The sequence below is a fragment of the Polypterus senegalus genome, chromosome 13 (assembly GCF_016835505.1).
Source record: "Polypterus senegalus isolate Bchr_013 chromosome 13, ASM1683550v1, whole genome shotgun sequence".
In the NCBI taxonomy this organism is placed as follows: Eukaryota; Metazoa; Chordata; class Cladistia; order Polypteriformes; family Polypteridae; genus Polypterus; species Polypterus senegalus.
Genome location: NC_053166.1, coordinates 155459367 through 155478268, shown reverse-complemented (window position 1 = coordinate 155478268; position 18902 = coordinate 155459367). Strand labels below are relative to the sequence as shown.

At 40.8% G+C, this 18902-nt stretch overlaps 1 protein-coding gene across 2 annotated transcripts in view; it reads right to left on the bottom strand.

Annotated features, from left to right (window-relative positions):
- Positions 1 to 1325: 1325 nt before the first annotated feature.
- LOC120542171 (ras-related C3 botulinum toxin substrate 1) overlaps positions 1326 to 18902 on the bottom strand; it is a 31464-nt gene continuing 13887 nt past the window's right edge. Inside the window, exons 2-7 of one of the 2 annotated variants that reach the window (XM_039774418.1) lie at positions 11479 to 11550; positions 11009 to 11126; positions 10632 to 10655; positions 6102 to 6164; positions 5692 to 5851; positions 1326 to 1863 (exon numbers count right to left, since the gene is read on the bottom strand). In XM_039774418.1, the coding sequence (XP_039630352.1) occupies positions 1733 to 1863; positions 5692 to 5851; positions 6102 to 6164; positions 10632 to 10655; positions 11009 to 11126; positions 11479 to 11550 (568 nt within the window). In that variant the 3' untranslated portion in view covers positions 1326 to 1732. The remainder of the gene's footprint in view (positions 1864 to 5691; positions 5852 to 6101; positions 6165 to 10631; positions 10656 to 11008; positions 11127 to 11478; positions 11551 to 18902) is intronic. The other variant, XM_039774419.1, reaches the window with a different exon arrangement.

Sequence of the window (18902 nt, the reverse complement as noted above, 5' to 3'; positions counted from 1 at the left end):
CACAAAGGAGTATCAATCCTAACCCGCCAAGTTCTCCCTGCAAGTTGGGGACGCAGGGCTGGATGCGGGTTAACGTCACACCCAGGATGGAGCAACTGCAGCTGAAGGGCCCAACAGAGTGGAATCACTTCTGGCGTTTACGGGATTCAAACCAGCAGCCTTCTGATTTCTGGCACAGTTCCCTACCCTCGGAGCCCCCACTCCGCCTTTGCAGTGATGGCAGAGAAAAAAAATTTTAAATCTCATTTTTACACAATGGAGAAAAAAAAAAAAAATGTGATGTTCTAGAACTCACCGGTGAGCAGTGCTGTACAACAGCAAACAACCAAAACTCACATTAGTGAAGTCAGATACCCAGTCGTACACTGAAAACGGGCAAAACGCATCAATAGTCACTGCTGGATGAAGCATACACGACACTGTGCTTTTGAACGGACCATCGCTACACAGGGTGACATAGTAAATAAAGTGACACTTTCAGGTGGGGTATTCCATTAATAAACACCCTGCAGACTGTTGGGTCAGAGATGAAGTCTTAAAAATCTGTTAAAGCGCAGGAGACTCGTGCAATGTGCAGGTAATTTAGAAATCCCAGTTTAAAAAAAAGGTGCGTCCGTTTCTTAAAGGTGGCACCTCTAACCAAAGCCTGGGTAGGCGGCCACACACTTCTGACTAACTCAGAATTTCTTGTTTACAACTTTGTAGCTTTGATGAAATCTTTACGAAGGCCTTTCTTTTGGTTGTAAGTGCACATTCACCAAGAGCAAGTGGCAGAGTCAAAGGAGTTAAAAGATTAATAACTCACTCACATTGGCATCACACTGAAAGTTAACAGTGAGGACATTATTCTACTGCTTACAGAAGTGACACTGTAGGGGTTCGGATCAGGCCCAGCCCGCTTTTTGAAATCTTAAATATGAATACACAAGACCAGAAACTGAACTGAAGTGTGTCCAGCAGGGGGCGCCCACTCCCTAGGATTTAGAAGTGCACTCCTACCACTTCACTACCTAAAAGAGCAAATGCAGTATTTCAAAGCAAGTGACCCCTCTCCTCTCTTGTACCCGATTTTTCTTCTTACTTTCTCCATTGAGACCAATTGGGGTTAATCGGTTCTAATATGGCTACAACTGTAAACGAACTCCCATAATGGAAGTACACGTCATCCCCCTGCTTCAATTCTCCTTTTCATAGTTCGACCTTAGTAGGCACATAGCCAGCACAGAAGCCTCAGCCCGGCTGGTGTTACGGGGGGTCAGTGCAGGCCAGGGGTCACCAATCCTCTGATGACTTCCAGGAGCAGACATGAATACATAGAACACGGCCAACGTTAAACGCTCCTTTAGCTTTTTTTATTTTTTAATGAAAACTAGGAATTGGAATTGACATATGCGTTACAGCTCTATATAGCTTGTTAACAGCAGATATTTTGGCAACACTTTAATACATCTGAAGACTGTAAACAGGGATAAAAAACAAACAACGGGGACAAAAAAAAATTAAAAAAAAAAAAAAAGTGGGTCACCATCCCCTAATAATCTGGACTAAGCAAGTTATAAAATGTAAAGTTTTAAAAAGGCAGCGTAATTGTCAAAAACCTAAATGAAATCTAACTAGGGTTTGGAAAGGTTAAGGTTAATGCACAGATTATAAGAAAGATTAATTACAACAGAAGAAATAAATGGCCTGTTTCAAAGTATCCAAATGCTCCATTTTGTACTCTGGCCAGCAATCACAGAAGCTTGCACTTCTTATGTTTCTTCTTGGCAGGAGGTGGGCACAGCACGGCTCGGATTGCCTCATCAAATACTGTTTTAAGGCCTCTCTGTGTCAATGCAGAACATTCCAGATATTTGACGGCACCTGTGAGGGGAAATAAAACACACAAACAGGCAACAGACATCAGTGTGTGTCCTCAGAGGAGCAGGCCTGTAATTCAGGGTCTAAAAGGTTTTAACCAATTTGTTTCCATCTACCATACAACAGCATTTCTTGCTGGCCTTTAAAATGCTACATCAACAAGTCACCCCACAGTGCGCACCCTGAATCATGGACTCTACAGGTGCCGGTCATAAAATGAGAATATCATGACAAAGTTGATTTAGTTCAGTAATTCCATTCAAAAAGTGAAACTTGTATATTAGATTCATTCATTACACACAGACTGATGTATTTCAAATGTTTATTTCTTTTAATTTTGATGATTATAACTGACAACTAATGAAAGTCCCAAATTCAGTATCTCGGAAAATTAGAATATCAATTAAGACCAATGTTTGAAATGTTGGCCAACTGAAAGGTATGAACATGAAAATTATGAGCAGGTACAGCACTCGATATTTAGTTGGGGCTCCTTTGGCTTGGATTACCTCTGCAATGCAGCGTGGCATGGAGTCTATCAGTCTGTGGCACTGCTCAGGTGTTATGAGAGCCCATGTTGCTCTGATAGTGGCCTTCAGCTCTTCTGAATTGTTGGGTCTGGTGTATTGCATCTTCCTCTTCACGATACTCCATAGATTTTCTATGGGGTTAAGGTCAGGCGAGTTTGCTGGCCAATCAAGAACAGGGATACCATAGTCCTTAAACCAGGTACTGGTAGTTTTGACACTTTGTGCAGGTGCCAGGTCCTGTTGGAAAATGAAATCTGCATTTCCATAAAGTTCGTCAGCAGCAGGAAGCATGAAGTGCTCTAAAACTTCCTGGTAGACGGCTGCGTTGACCTTGGACCTCAGAAAACACAATGGACCAACACCAGCAGATGACTTGGCACCCCAAACCATCACTGACTGTGGAAACTTTACACTGGACCTCAAGCAACGTGGATTCTGTGCCTCTCATCTCTTCCTCCAGACTCTGGGACCTTGATTTTCAAAGGAAATACAAAATTGACTTTCATCAGAGATCATAACTTTGGACCACTCAGCAGCAGTCAAGTCGAGACACTTCTGACGCGGTCTCTTGTTCAAGAGTGGCTTGACACGAGGAATGTGACAGCTGAAGCCCATGTCTTGCATACGTCTGTGTGTGGAGGTTCTTGAAGCACCGACTCCAGCTGCAGTCCACTCTGTGAATCTCCACCACAGTTTTGTTTCACAATCCTCTCCAGGGTACAAGCGGTTATCCCTATTGCTTGTACACTTCGTTCTACCACATCTTGTCCTTCCCTTCGCCTCTCTCTCTATTAATGTGCTTGGACACAGAGCTCTGTGAACAGCCAGCCTCTTTAACAATGACCTTTTGTGTCTTGCCCTCCTTGTGCAAGGTGTCAATGGTCGTCTTTTGGACAACTGTCAAGTCAGCAGTCTTCCTCATGATTGTGTAGCCTACAGAACTCGACTGAGAGACCATTTAAAGGCTTTTGGGTTAATTAGCTGATTAGAGAGCGGCACCAGGTGTCTTCAATATTGAACCTTTCACAATATTCTAATTTTCCGAGATACTGAATTTGGGACTTTCATTAGTTGTCAGTTATAATCATCACAATTAAAAGAAATAAACATTTGAAATACATCAGTCTGTGTGTAATGAATGAATCTAATATACAAGTTTCACTTTTTGAATGGAATTACTGAAATAAATCAACTTTGTCATGATATTCTAATTTTATGGCCGGCACCTGTATACGCAATAGGCAAAAATCCAAGGCTCAGCGATGGTGATCAGCAACACTTTGAGCTCTTCTCGTCTTATCCCAGGTTCTTGTCACCTATTATGCCACTGATTTCCAATTCCTAGAGGACTCCTATAATGCATCCTTAACTCAATGGAGACTAGAATGAATACAGAATAGTAGTGGTAGTAGTCTCTCAAGTGGCAGAGTTGGAACCACCAGAAACTGAATGCAACCTAAACAGAGGAGTTGGTGAGGACATCAGTGTACCAGTAAATCCCAGAGATCAGCTCCCATAATGGGTGAAGAGGTAGCCGCAGGGTTATAAATACCTTTTGGGACCTTCTGAACAGTAGCCTGGATTTGGTGGACATCACAGGCCTATTTGTGTAAAAAAAGGCCAGAACAAGCTCATCTTTTTGAAGAAGAGCAGGTCCGTTAATGTGTGCGAGACAAGCTCCTGGGTATTTTTTTTTTCTAGTCCACAGTAACCAATGGGCAATTCTGTGTAGTTTTCTGCTAGGGGAGCAACACCAGATGCACATAAAGGTCAATGTAGGCAGGGATTAAAAAAAAAAAACCAGTGAGGACAAAATTAGAGGCCCATTTACTTTGTGTGGGTCACCGTTATTCACCAGATTTTTCCTCCATCGTGCACTACAAGGTCTGTATAATGCCTCTCCCCATAGTGCAGCTCTTCACTCTGCCCAGTCGGACACAATGGCATAAGGAGACAATTAGATATTGTCTATGGTTCAGAGTTCTGCACTTGCATAATAGTCTGCACTTTATTAATTTGTGCTGTGTTACTATGTTATGTGAATTTCCCTTAGGGATTAATAAAGTACCCTCTGCCTGTATGACACTGTAGCAATTTACTCGATTTCAGGATTAACTTGCAGGTTCTGCGTAAGCTAAAACTCAACCACATAATCAGCCATTTACATGCACTTCAATAACCCAGTTACTCACATAAACCTGGTTTCTAAAATGCCATGTAAACCCTTATTCCGGTTGGAGAAATTAGGTTATCGGCCTCCGAGACACTCAATTAGCGGAGGGAGATTGTTCCACAAATAATCAGATTACATGGCCATCTAAAACCTTATCCGTGTTCCTGTTAAGGATTTTGTAGTCTGCACATGTCCGATGCGCATGTATTTTCTTCACCCCTGCTTTCAAGCAGCCACGGGTAGAATGTCCACAACAAATTTCCAGAGGCAAATGTTCGGGCAATCAGCATTACTCCTTCTGGCTGAAACAATCTGCTGAATATTACAGAAAGAGCTAAATTTATGTTGCTAGGCTGAACTCAACAACACGATCGAGAGCAGTAGGGTAACACATTAAAAAGTAACATGCGTTCCATAGATTACTCGTTACTTTAAAAAGTAACTGGACCAACAAAATACTTTCATAAAACAGAAACACCTGCATCATCATCTGTAAGGCACGCAGCACACATTCGCATATGCAGGTTTTTATCAGGGTTCAGTCGCAAAAGTGTGCTACATGCAATCCAGTAATAAACCTATAAATAAAGCATCAATTTGGCTGAACGTTTATAAAACAAGAAAATCATCATAGGGGGTCACACTTATTTATGGATTTACAGCAGCCAATGAGGAAGTTTAATGACATCGGAATATTCTGCTGAAGGAGAAGTCCAGAAGATTACCTACGCATGTAAACACAGATTATTAAGAAAGCAGGTTTCTACTTTAACCGGGTTATTCACCTGGTTGTGTGCATGTAAACACACCAAGTGAACCTTCCAGAGAGGTTTGTTACATATGGAGACGAGTGCAAATATTCAGCAACACCGTGTAAAGTTGGGCAAGTGCTCCAAAGTGGATGTTACAGCCAACTTCCTAGCTAAACCAGGCAATGACTGGAAGCTTGTACATGTCTGTGCAAAGGGGGTTCTTGCTTTTCCAGATTCACACAGAGGAGTTCCCGGTATTCCACAATTAGGAAAGGCTTGCATAAGGACAGGAGAAGAGGAAAGTGTGCAGACAGAAACATTATTGCCCTCCAACTAGTTTACAGAAGAACAGTCAAGAGTGCATGCATGCTCATACCAATCTCCTTAGCCATGGCCAGTCCTTGAGGATAGGTGATTGGAGTGAGTTTCTTCTCTTTTAATTTTTCAATGGTGTCTTTATCATCTCTCAGATCAAGCTTTGTGCCAACAAGAATGATTGGGGTGTTGGGGCAATGGTGCCGCACTTCAGGATACCACTGAAAGACAAAGAAAGTCAAATGACTTAAGATATGCTCGACAGGAACATGCCTGCGACTAAAGACACGGCTTTTATAAAGCTTTCACAAACAACAGTTGAGAAAACGTAAATAGGGGCAGTTGGAGGGGAGGCGGTGGGTGGTGTAGAAGCCATAGTGCAGTTAATGAAGTACAAGTGTTTTCTTATTTTAACTCAGTAGCAAGATTAGTCTAAATTAAAAAAGATAAAAATTATAAAGTATTGCATACCTTAGCCCGGACATTTTCAAAGGATGCAGGGCTCACCAGTGAAAAACAGATTAAAAATACATCCTGTAACAAGCAAGAAACACAAACATCATCACCATCTGGAGTGGCAAGAAATTTTGCAAAAGGCAAGACAAACCTGCCAACTCAAACTACTACTAAGGACATAAAAAAATAATGCAGGCCACAAGCCATGTTTCTCTCTCCCTGGCTTTTATCAGTAAGTGAAAATGGTACACAGCAAACAAAGTGTAGGCTGTGATTTATACAATAAGTAATAATTAAAAACTACTTACCATCCATTTAGCAGCCACTTCAGTACCATCCATTTACAAAACAAGGTGTTAAATCTGAAGCATCCGTAGTCATTTCACAATGAAAAGGGGGAGTCTCACACAAAATCTCTTAAGCCAATCGTTATTACTATAAAACGATCTGCTTTAATATTAAAATTGCGAAAGAGGAGCCCAGCTGCTCACAGCAGCTGACCTGGGAGTGAAAATGCCTAAATTTCATAAGCACCGCACATCTAAAATTAAGGGAGGGGGCACAAATTCCTTGCATCAACCCCAACATGGTTCACAATGTTAAACTGAGGGTTAGTGTGTACCTTCAAGCCACTTAAGTGAAGAACACACCCAATGTCACATGAGACTGAAAATAAGAATTCTTTTAGGCCCTTCACGTCTATAAAGTGTAAAACTGTAAACATCTTTCATGTTCAGTGAGTTTTTACCTACAAGTGCTCTAAAACCGTCAGTTTAAAGTTATTTTACATATCCCTTTATATAAAAAAAAAAAGAAATAAAAGCAGAAATAAAAAGGTTTTCTTTATGGGTTAGGGAGGGGATGCGGACACTGAACTGAACAAGACGTTGCATTGTTAAGTCTGACTGCATTCATCCGTTTTAACAAAGGAATTCTTTAATTATTCAAAGAATAAACACACCCTCAATGCTTACAGTTGGTTCAAGTCCATAAATCACACACTGAATCGGATTCTTCTACTTCATTTATCCTATCTGAGCTTTACAAGCCTCAAGCACAATGACAAACGCCACCAGCTCCATGTAAACACAGCTGAGGATGAATGCAACAAAGCTTAAGAACATGATCAGATGTGCCCTCTTTCAGTTCGAGTCTATTAAAAGGAATGGGGCGGAATGATTTAGAAAAGGAATGAACCCACTAGGTACTGTCGCCGGCCACCGCCACCACAGGATTTTCCCCACACATGTACAGATAACTCGGTTGTGGGGGGAAGAGACATCTGAATGACATCACATCTTCATATAAATGAAGGGACACAGGTATCAGTCAACACTACTCACGCATGTAATGCTGTACTATTCCGACCTTGATGGCATTGATCAGCTCACATCTGTGCCCTTAAGCTTTTGACATTACTATGAACAAACTAAAACATCACAAAAAAAGCCAGTTAACTGCTTGCCTGGTACATTACAAAAAAATAAATAAATTACTGGCATATTTTTAACCAACATATACTGAGGGGTCAAGAGACTGCACTGTGACAAATGTAATCCCAAAACTGACCCATTGGTTTTCCACTGCATTGTCTCAGTTGAAGAGTGCTGTCCTCACAGCAGTGGAATCAAACTCAGTGAGGACAATCAAATCACATTAAGGCTGAAGATGTATTATGGCTACAGGAGTCTGGTTGGATTAAAAAGGATATAAAGATACGTCTCATCTTTGTTAGGGGGGAAAAAAAAAAGAAAAATTAAGGAAAGGGCTGTGTTGGCTAAAATTGTGCCTCAACCCATACCAGCAGAGAAGTACAAGTTTAAAGGATACGTTTGGTATTTCTCAAGTTGAAGTTACTATTTCACAAACATGAAGGCATATGGATTTGCCACAGGAAATTGTGTTCTAACCATAAGCATTTTCTCAAAAAAATAAAATGCTACACTGTATAGAGTCTAATGGGAAATCAATAAAATAAAAACTTACAAAATACATGCAAGACAGATGCAGAGTACCGAGCCATGTCTTGTGATTGCATATACATATTGTAAAATAGTGTGTGTGTCATAATTTAACAAAATATCAGTAGGAGTCAGCCAGTTTAAAGGATGACCTGTGGGCACACCATTTCAGTGTTTATTGTCTTCCTTGGAAAACTGTTGGTGTGGTTTCCTCTTGAATGACGAAATCACAATGTACGGTCTGTATCACATGGTTGGTTTTGTTTTGATTTACTCTGGAATTGAGAAATACCAAGTTTATCTTTTAATGTCTGGCGAGGGGCCAAGAAACTACTGGGGCCAAAAAAAACAAAACTTGAAAGCAAGTTCATTGTGGCTTAGAACTACTTGTGATATACAGTACTGCCATTCAATAAATTTTGCTCACAATTAAGACTAATGAAAAAATGAACAGCTTCAAAGATATGACAATGAAACTGTAGTGTCTATGTATGGCAGATGAAATAAAAGTGGCACAAAAGACAGATTACAAGATGACTGTGGGACTGGTGTGCTAGGTAGGAAGAACACAAAGATCTAGGGCAGACCAGCAGACCACCTGTGTATCAAAGTAACCTACCTCAGCTTGCTTACAAGGCATATTATGAAGGAAAAGCAGACTAGAGTAGATGGGGCTTTTGCAAATACAGTGGGAGAAACAAGTATTTGATCACCTGCTGACGTCGGGGACAAGACTGGAATGGGCTACAAGACCATGAGCAAGAAGCTTGGCGAAAAGGTGACAACTGCTGGTGCAATTCACAAATGGAAGAAATATAAAACGACCATCAATCGCCCTCGGTCTGGGACTCCATGCAAGATCCTGCCTCGTGGGGTGAGGATGATCATGTGAAAGGTGAGGAATCTGCCCAAAACTACATGGGGGGTGCTTGTTTAATTAATGATCTGATGGCAGTTGGGACCACACTATGCCGTAATGAATTTAAATTTTGCAGCGCTCACAAAGTTCTTCTGCTCAAGAAGGCACATGTACAGGCCCGGATGTTTAGGACATCCTCGTGCAGGTCTACAATCTTGTCCCGGACATCCTTTGACAGCTCTTTGGTGTTGCCCATGGTGGTGGAGTGGTTGGAATGGAAGAAATTCATTCTGTGGACAGGTGTGCTTTATACACAATGAGTTGAGATCAGAAGTATCTACAATTGATTGACTGCCAATCTGTGGGAGTCAGAAGTCTGGCTGGGTTGTAGGGGATCAAATACTTATTTCACTCAATGACATGCGAATCAATTTAACTTATGTAATGTGTTTTTCTGGATTTTTGGTTGATTTTCTGTCTCTCTCCATTAAAATAAAACTACTATAAAAATTAGAGACTGATCATTTCTTTGTTAAGTGAGCAAAACTTAAATTCAGTAGAGAATCAAATGCTTATTTCCCCCACTGTATGGGAGGAAGTGGATGTGTAGAAGTGAAAACTTGGAACCTGTAATTTCATTATTTCACAATTTTGGGAACTATGAAAGAAATCATTTGATTGAAAAGATGTATGACTTTCTACAGCTGCTATGGAGAAAACCTGGGTTACAGTTCAAAAAACCAACTCTGACCTAAAAGCAGGTAGTCTGGAGTTGGGCCTGCACAGTACAAGTCCATAACAACTTAATAATCGGCACTGAATGCCTCACATTTGTCGACCACTGGCTACTTTTTATCACACAAAACATCCTACGAGAGAGTGACAGTACATGGCAGGGCATTACTCCATGGAGCACCTTGCCACCACATCTACAGATGTGGAATGGAAGCCAAGAATTCAAAAGCAAAGCTGTTTTGTTGGGTTTTGAGTGGAATTAAGACTCAAGCGCAGCTAAGCATTCCAGTTTTAGTGACGTTTAAATAGGAACTTTCTTTACGATAGTGCCATAATCTTATTTCGCCTCTAAAATGTGTAATTTTAAGAGCCATTCATGGAAAATTGTTTTGTCTGGTACCTACATGCTCTCACAGCCAGCATTTAAAAGCCCCCTAGGACTAAACCAAGTTTCACTTCACTTGTGCGTCTAAAATATCTCCGGATGTTACTGGCAGTATTTTAAGAAAATGAAGCAAACACATTTTACACCCTCCTCCTTCTACACAAACGTCATAGGAAGGAACCGAGTTCCACAGTAGAAAACTAAGCACTAAAGGCAGCATGCAACACACTCTGCAGAAAAGGCAACACAGTGCTTTCTACTTAGCACCTTCACACTGATTAGGAAGTAAACGGCAAAGAGTGATTTGGTTAATAGCATTAGCTTCCCCTGGTACCCACATGCAGCCCAAAAGCAAAGAAAACCACAAACTTCATTCTCATCCCCTTTGAATGCTATGAATCATTTACCCAGGCACTAATCTTTGAAAGCCACAGAGAAGTTCTACTGCTATGGCTGCTACTTGGAGGTGGCAAACACAGCAGGAAAGTCAATCTGCAAGGTTGTACAGGATGACCGTAGCTTCATGTGCAGAAGAGTAGCGGCAATTTTTGTTTTGTGTTAAAATACAATAACTGAAGCCTCATTGCAGAAAAGATAATACTCACTGTCATCACTGTTAAAGAGGAATCCTGCAAAATTCCAAAATGGACATGTAAACCTCTACATGTCCATTTGAAGCGTAGACTTTTTAATTTTAACTTGTGAAATCTCGCCAGATTTCAGTGAGGGGAAGGGAACTCCTTTTCTAAACCTGAAAAAAGGGCCCCCCAATTGCAAATTCTCAGTCACTCTTGGACTAAGTCTAACAATGCTGTCATGTTTCTCATCTAAACTAGAAAAGCTGATCATTTCATATACAATTAATAATGAAATAACCAGATAAGATGCAAACACATCCAAGTCAGCCTTGAAATGACTAAAGAGCCATGTGGTTGGCTGGCTGCTAACTTTCAACACCAAATCCGGACACAGGCATACTTACCGTCTGTGGATAAGACAGAGGACGCAGTCTGTCATAGTCCTCCTGTCCTGCTGTATCCCACAGCCCCAGGTTAACTGGTTTTCCATCGACCATGACATTTGCAGAATAGTTGTCGAAACTAAAAAAAAAAAACATTCCTGGATTTACATTTGTGCGCGTTTCTAGCACCGGCTTTAAGGTTTAAGTCAAGGAGAAAGCTCTACAGAAAATGAACACAATAATGCTCATAACTTTAATATACAGATATTCATGTTTTATATCAAGACATCATAGGGAAAGGAATCTGGTAATGTATTTCTAGCTTGCTTTGGTGGATGCCATTTCCCAGCTCCACTGTAATAGGTCTCTTAACCTGGTGCTCAAGTCCACTGACCCAGATCCAATGTCTACTTCAAGCCTACAATATGATTTCTAAGGGCCTGGTAAGGTCAGGTCATCTGAACTTGTCAGTGCAATGCTGTTTTACTTACACAGTGGGGATGTATTCTCCTGGAAAGGCATTGGTGGTGTAGCTGATGAGCAGGCATGTTTTACCTACAGCCCTGTAAGGAAAGAAGAGGAGAGACTATGGTGAATAAGGAGTTATTATTAAAGCAGCCCTTGCATACGATATACTGTTTCATTGAGACATCAAGCACAGAGCCCTATGCGTAGTGTTCTCATTTGGACACGACTGTATCATTATAGCCATCAGATATCAGAAGGCAGCTCACGTCTCTGTAGACAAAAGTTTGAAGTGTGGCCACTGCGATCGGTGTATTTCATCCCACATTTTACTTAAAATGGGTAATTGAGGCCTTGAATAGACAGCTTAAGTCATGCAAACCAGCTGATAGAAACAAAGCATACTGCCATTTAAGCAACCGTACAGGGAGAAGGCACAAAAATGAGATGGGGAGAGACAACTTTGGCAGGCAATTGAGAGTAGCTGTAGCCCACAGATGGACGCTCAGGTTTATGGTCAGCAGTTGCTGTGTGCCAATTCAGTTTACCCTCTGCCAGCAAGTGTTTGTACCCTAAGTGCCTGATCTTATTTTGGAACCAAAGTCTGAGAAAAGTATAAAAGCCCTGGCATTGCACTGAAAAACTGAAGCTCACCTATGGATCACTCCTGCCCAGGAACCATGCCTCCTGGACTCTCTCAAAGTAACTAGAGCCAACAGAAGGAACCCCCATGACTATACGCTTTGCCAGGAGCTTTCCTTTGAAAATGTCAACCAATATTAAAAGAAGCTACATGTATCCTTTAATTCTTGCTATTTTTCACTGATCTTAGAATTACCACTGTACCACCAGGAAAGTAAATATTTTATAACTATTATACACACACCATCGCTTTAGTAAAGGCTTAAATCTCTATTATTAAACATAACCACAAGCCCCCTGCTGGATTCAATCTCCCACTTCGCCACCCCAATCCTCACTCATTTATGGGTGTACTCATGAATGACAACCTGCTCTGTCATTTCCTGCCTTTGTTATGATGTTGACTGTCACACATTGATGAGACAATACATCAAAGCCAAAACCGCGAGTATAGAATTTTTAATACTGTCAGTTGAACAAGTGTTTTAATATCACATTCCATATTTACCCTTACATTTCTCTATATGCAGAAAAAAGGTGCTACAAAAGCTTTTGAAATATTCAATGTTAAAATATAAAAACTGTCTTGTATAAATACTAAGAGTCAAGTCAAACAAACCAATTTTAAAGCTTGTCCTGAAATTGGGATTTTCTTGCATGATGGGTGAGGCCATTTGACCACAGAAATGGGAAGGCCTAACTGGATGATGCTCCGGTGTTCAAAATGTTTAAAGCAAGCCAGCAAGATTCACCCTGGATAATTTATTTCATTTATATTTTTTTTGATGGAGACCCGAGGCAGAAATTAATCAAAAGTCGACAGGTAGTGAGGCATAATAGTTAAGGCTTTTGGACTTCAAACAATAAGCACATGTGTTCAAACCCTGCTTCAGACAAAGTGTGACCATGAGCAAGTTGCTTCACCTTCCTGTGCTTCAAATGGAAGAAAAAAATAAAAAGAAATTAAATCAATCGTGTAACAAAATCTTATCATGTTAAGTCACCTTGGATAAAATAGCCAAGTGAACAATAAAAAACAATGAAATTGCCCAGCGCAAAACAAAATTTAGTGAATAAAAGCTTTACATGCAGCCATCCAGAAAACAGTCATTAGAAAAGTTAAATTATCTGTGTGTTATACAGACACATGCTTAATTTTTGAGGCTATAAATTACATGGGGTTTTGAAACAGACTGTAATGAGGGCCAACCTGAGGCACACATGCAACCGCAAATGAAAGTGAAGACATGTTTAATTGTACTGGAGTACACACTTTATTTCACACCATAGACAAAGGTTCCGTTTATCTAAAACTTGCTGGTGGGGCGTGTGTGATATAAATGGCCCATCCTCACAAAAACTTTCAGCATGCATCTTTGTATATTTTCCAAGAACTGTGCGACTCACAAGGTAAACCCAGATGCTGGCATTTATACAGCAAGGGCTGGAACAAAAGTTAAAAACCATCTGGAAACCAATCAAATGAGTTCTTACATGCCACAAAGTACAGTAAAACAACACCTGCATCTGCTATATAATGGTCAGTTTAGTTTGATGATGCAATCAAAAGAGGAAGGGAGAGCGTGACATGAACAAGCAGGAGTGAAAGTGTATGAGGAGCACTGAAGAGTGTCACCTTCAAAGATGACAAGTATAAAACCAGAGAGGAGGTGAGAAAGGTGCTTCGAAAATTATGACAACAGTCTTGAGAAGCAAGCTTTATAGAACATGCTTAAGAGATGGAGCACCAGTTAAGAGACATTCACACACGCGAATACAGAAGAAAGGTGCTCAAGTCACGCATAAAACAAGAGATTGGCTATAAAAAAAAACAAAAAAAACAAACTGAAAATATTTGCTGTCATCTACAGGTACCATGGCTAGTTTTATAGAAAAGTGCTTTAGAGCAAGATCATGAAAAACTAAAATACAATTCATTTCATTTAATTATGTCTGGTCTTTACTACATGTATACCAAGCCTATGGAAGGAGAGGGTTAAGTTATGAACTTTAGTCCCTCTCACCGCTCTCTTCTGGCAAAATGAGTCAGTAATTCAAACAGAGCACACGACTAAGCATTCAGAGCTCTGTAGTGAAAAACCTTTGCTTCTTTATCATCAGTCCTTCGGCTAGGAAATTAATTATGGCATAGAAAACTGGATGATTCAACATTTTGCCTATTCAAGTTTCTCAGGTGCCGATATCCAAGAGTAGGCAGCTAAAGTGGGACACCAGTAAGTTAACCGACTCGAGATAGCCGGCCTGTGCTTCAGCAGATCTGTTGCTAAGACAAATGACTCACTGCTCCATGTGTGCTTTGGAAGCATTAGGTGTTTCCAAGGGATTACGCCACAAATCTTGCAGTAATCTGCCCATGGTACGTAGACAAGAGGCATTAACGTTCTGTTCCTAAACAGAAGTCTAACATTAACCCCCAGAAGCACTCCCACAACCCACACCTTACAGAAACGTCATTAAAAGCCAAGAGAGCTTGACAAAGTCAAAATGTTGTGGTGCCACACAACCCTGCAATACAAAAAGCAAGTCTAGAAAAACTAACAAGTAGCCTAAAATGTACTGTACTTGCCCATGCCACCAAAAAACTGCCCATTTAGCTTAGCTTGGAAACATGAAAGAGAGATTTGACATGGTTTGGGTTGCCTTCGCATCAACTGGCAGCTTGAACCCAGAACCGTTGACAGTCATCACTGAAGGTAAGCGAGTGGGCAGTGAGGAATGAAGACTGGAAGAGGAAACAGCAGGAGGACCAGAGCAGAGGCTAGGGATCTGCACTGGCAATCACAAGGATGCCGGTTCGAATTCCGTAAATGCCAAAAGGGACTCTGCTCTGTTGGGCCCTTCAGCAAGGCCCTTAACCTGCAATTGCTGACTGCTTTGAGTGGGGAGAAAAGCGCTATATAAATGCAAAGAATTATTATTATTAGAATGAAGGTAAACGAAAATGGAGAGAGAGGATTCAGGATCATGGTGCAGCAGCTGGCACAGTGGGAAGCCAGGCTGTCAGGAATGGAATAGCCCCAAGAGGAGCGGGCGTACAGCGCTTAAAGGGTAGGGTCGCAGCCTGCTGAGCAATGCAGGGGAGCATGGAGCAACTAGGTGCTCCAAGAGTTCACATAGACACCTATGGATGGTGGCAGAAGAAGGGGAACAGGGCTCACGAGCTGCCCATACAATATGGGAAGTAGTTGGGCACAAGCCAGTAAAGGGTTGACATGCACTTTTTAATGTGCCCTCATGCCGAGAACCCCTGAGAAGGGTAAGCAGAGGAAATGTCAGTCCCTGATAAGGTGCCACCTTCTATACTATTTATTTATTGAAGAACTTGAGGTACTTGAACACTTTGCACCGTCTGTACATGTCATTTTGTCCAGCTCAACCCGGTTACATTATCAACGGTTCTGGGTTCAAGCGGTACCAGAGAGCGTACAGCCAGCACGAATGGTCACAAGATGTTTGGTAAACACCAACGTTATAAATCTTTACAAAACAGGCAAACAGTATGACCTGATGTTGAAACAAGGGAAAAAACACACTACAGTAATCCCTTCTCGATCGCGGGGGTTGCGTTCCAGAACCCCCCCGCAAAAGGTGAAAATCCGCAAAACAACAACCATATGCCTGTTTGGTTATTTTTATATATTTTAAACCCTTATAAACTCTCTCACACTCTTATAAACAGTTCCTGCACAGTCAAACAGCATAAACCCTTTGCATTCTCTTAGATATTAGGTAAGATTTGTTAAAATTATGCATGTAAACACGCTGTTTATATTATTTTAAAGATAAGAGTGTCTCCAATCACACATATGTTACAGTCATTACGATAGGCAGGCCACCAGCAATAAATACGTACAATCCAGGAAAAATTGTATACAGTAAAATGTGTGTACAGTGACACTAAACGCATGTACTTGTACTCTACATAGAAAATTATGGTTACTCACCAACAATGACACGACGACTTGTCTGATAACAATGAGTTTAATTTTACTGCACAACAAAGGAAATCATTACAGCTCTTCTAAAGGAGCCTCTTCAGGCAACTGTGTGGCACCGCCATTGTTGGTCTTCCGGCAGTCTTCAATCCAAATCCTTCAAGCAGATTCCATCCGGACTACCGCCTTATTACGTCCACTTACAACTCGTTTTGTGCCCTGGTTAAAGGACACTGCGGCCGTAAATTTTATATTCTTTTCCTCCTTTTAAAAAAAAAAAGAATCGTGGATTCATTGATGCCATAATGGTGTCCTACAGCGGTGTAGCTGTTCCCTTTCTTCAACATACTGTATCTAAAACGTTTACCTTTTTGACAATCACTAGCATCTTCCGTTGGCGCTTGGGCACGGCCCCTGAAGCAATATCAGGAGCAGATCGTTTTGGAGCCATAACAAAGGGCTTGACTATGCACAAACACAAAAGAGCACAAAAGTTAACTACACAGTGAAACACGTGGATGCTGAATGAGCGAGACGAGACTTCCTGGTTAACTTACTACATGTCCCAAAATCTCAAGTTTTCATTTTGGCTACAGCGCTCCACATTCCGTCACTGAAATTTTCAGGAATGGTTGTTGCTACATGACTACTGCTAAATTTGGTTTAGTTTTGCTTCTAATAAATAGAAGGTGGCTTGTGGATTGGCAGAATGTTGCAATTAAACAAGCAAACAATGATGGACTGACAAAATTCAGTGTGGTGTTCTACCCCATGACGTGCAATCAAGAAAAAAAAAAACTCTAACATACAAAGGAATGTGAAAAAGTCATTCCGATAGCCCTAGGAAAAGGCCTCTGCTCTGAAGTATGCAAACCTATCAAAGGATTCAGCACCTTCAACAAAGCAGATTAAGCAAGTACAGACCTGACCAACACACGGCTGAAAAACTCCTCACCCACACAGCCTTCCAGTGAAACCAACTAGCACAGTGAAGTGGAATATAGAGAGAGAGATCCCCAAAGCAAAAGGGGCTACAGCTAAGAAGGGGGATCATCTGACTAGGCTCTTCGAAGCCATTGTACTTCAGTCAACTAAAATCTGTACGCTATCCCAACAGCAGTCAATACAAGTCTAGAATTAGTCGTAGACAGACAAACAAATGGGTATTTACTTGTTCCAGAAAGGAAATTAAACTTTACAAAAGCTCAAGAGGGAGACAAAAAATATATTTTTACACATTGTATCTCTCTATACATTTAATATAACAAAAGACCTCCCCCCAAAATCAGAACGTCTGGCTTGAATACTGGAAAGCTGCTGCTGTCAATATCAGGCTTGTAGGATGCAGTAAGCTGGTCATTAAACGTAACAGTTTAATCATATCAGCATGTGACACTGAAAATTAACATAGGTCACAATTAACATTTAGTCAGAGTTGGTACATTTTTACAGACTCCAGTAACAATTGCTTTTGTCTCCAATTCCACAGCTTTGTTTGAAGGCATTAAAATGTAAATACAGGAGGTCCAAGTGTGTCCACAAAACTGGGTCCCAATCCATTGCAGTGTCCTTCCATGTTTCTTTATAATTCCAAAGCTTGCAATCACAGAATTTCAATTCTTTACATAATTGTTCTGGTGGTGTCATTTCTTTAAATTGCATTAAGCTGGACTGTGAAGCACACTGGATCACACTACAGTTTTTCAGCCACAGAGGACTGAATACAATATTCCCAGCCAGAACACTAAAGTGCATACATGTGCCCTGCTCCCAATCCAAAAACCGGTCCCAATAAAGTGATGCTATCATCAACTGGCTGAACTCTAACCTTGTGTAACAAAGGACTGGCATCCGGTCCAGTGAAGGTTGCAAAAAGGCTCCCAACATTTCCATAACAGAAAAGGGCAGGTTGAGAAAAATGGATGGAAGTTTAGAAGTACATTAATAGCTCTTGTTTTGGAAAAGTTTATGTATTTGTGTTGATTCACTTGAAATTGTCAACACAAATAAAAAAAAATTAAAAAAGGAATACTGATATCGCGAGTACAGGATAAACTGAATTCTATTTTTTCTTAACATTTGCATTGCCCAAGGTGCATTTCTGACATTATCAAGCACAAAAAGACGCACATTTGTTAAACAAGAAGTTCATTTAATAAGAGCAAACTGTCTCAAAGTGACAAGGTAGATGGAATAAAAACCAGCTACCAATATCCCATGATGCCTTGTAATGTATTCTTGTGTCCTTCCCAAATGGACCATCAATGACAGTATAACACATACTGTACAAACTGAACAGAAACGTTAAGGCTACACCAATGGTAATTCACCCACATTATACACAGTGACACTGAACCTGCAGCCAAAAGTTTGTCACCAGCAAATTCAGAGCACCAGGTTGCATTCTTCAGGCACTCCAGGACAGGTCTAGCTTGCATTATGATGACTGGTCTTCAAAGATCATACATAATCCTAGGATAGGCTTATCAAAACTTTCACATTGCTCTCTTACAAGCGAAAGATACGAAAGTAAAAACAGCCGGGAGAGAAGAAAACCTAAATAAAACATTTGCTTCACCAGTCTCAGGTGAACAGTTATTTTGCAGTACTGTATTAGATCTCCTTAACTAGAGCCCACCATCTCAGATGAAAACACATACATAAGAATTAAGAAATGCTCCCAGCTCCCACCACATAAAGAAAGAACAGAACAAGGAAGTGTTTTCCATTTCTTTATCTTTACTGGTTTATGCTGTACATTCCCCCAAGCGATGGTGCAATCATACCAGGAAGTAACATTTCGCAAAGGAGCATTACAGGTTTAAAGTTATCAGGATACACATTCAAAGTAC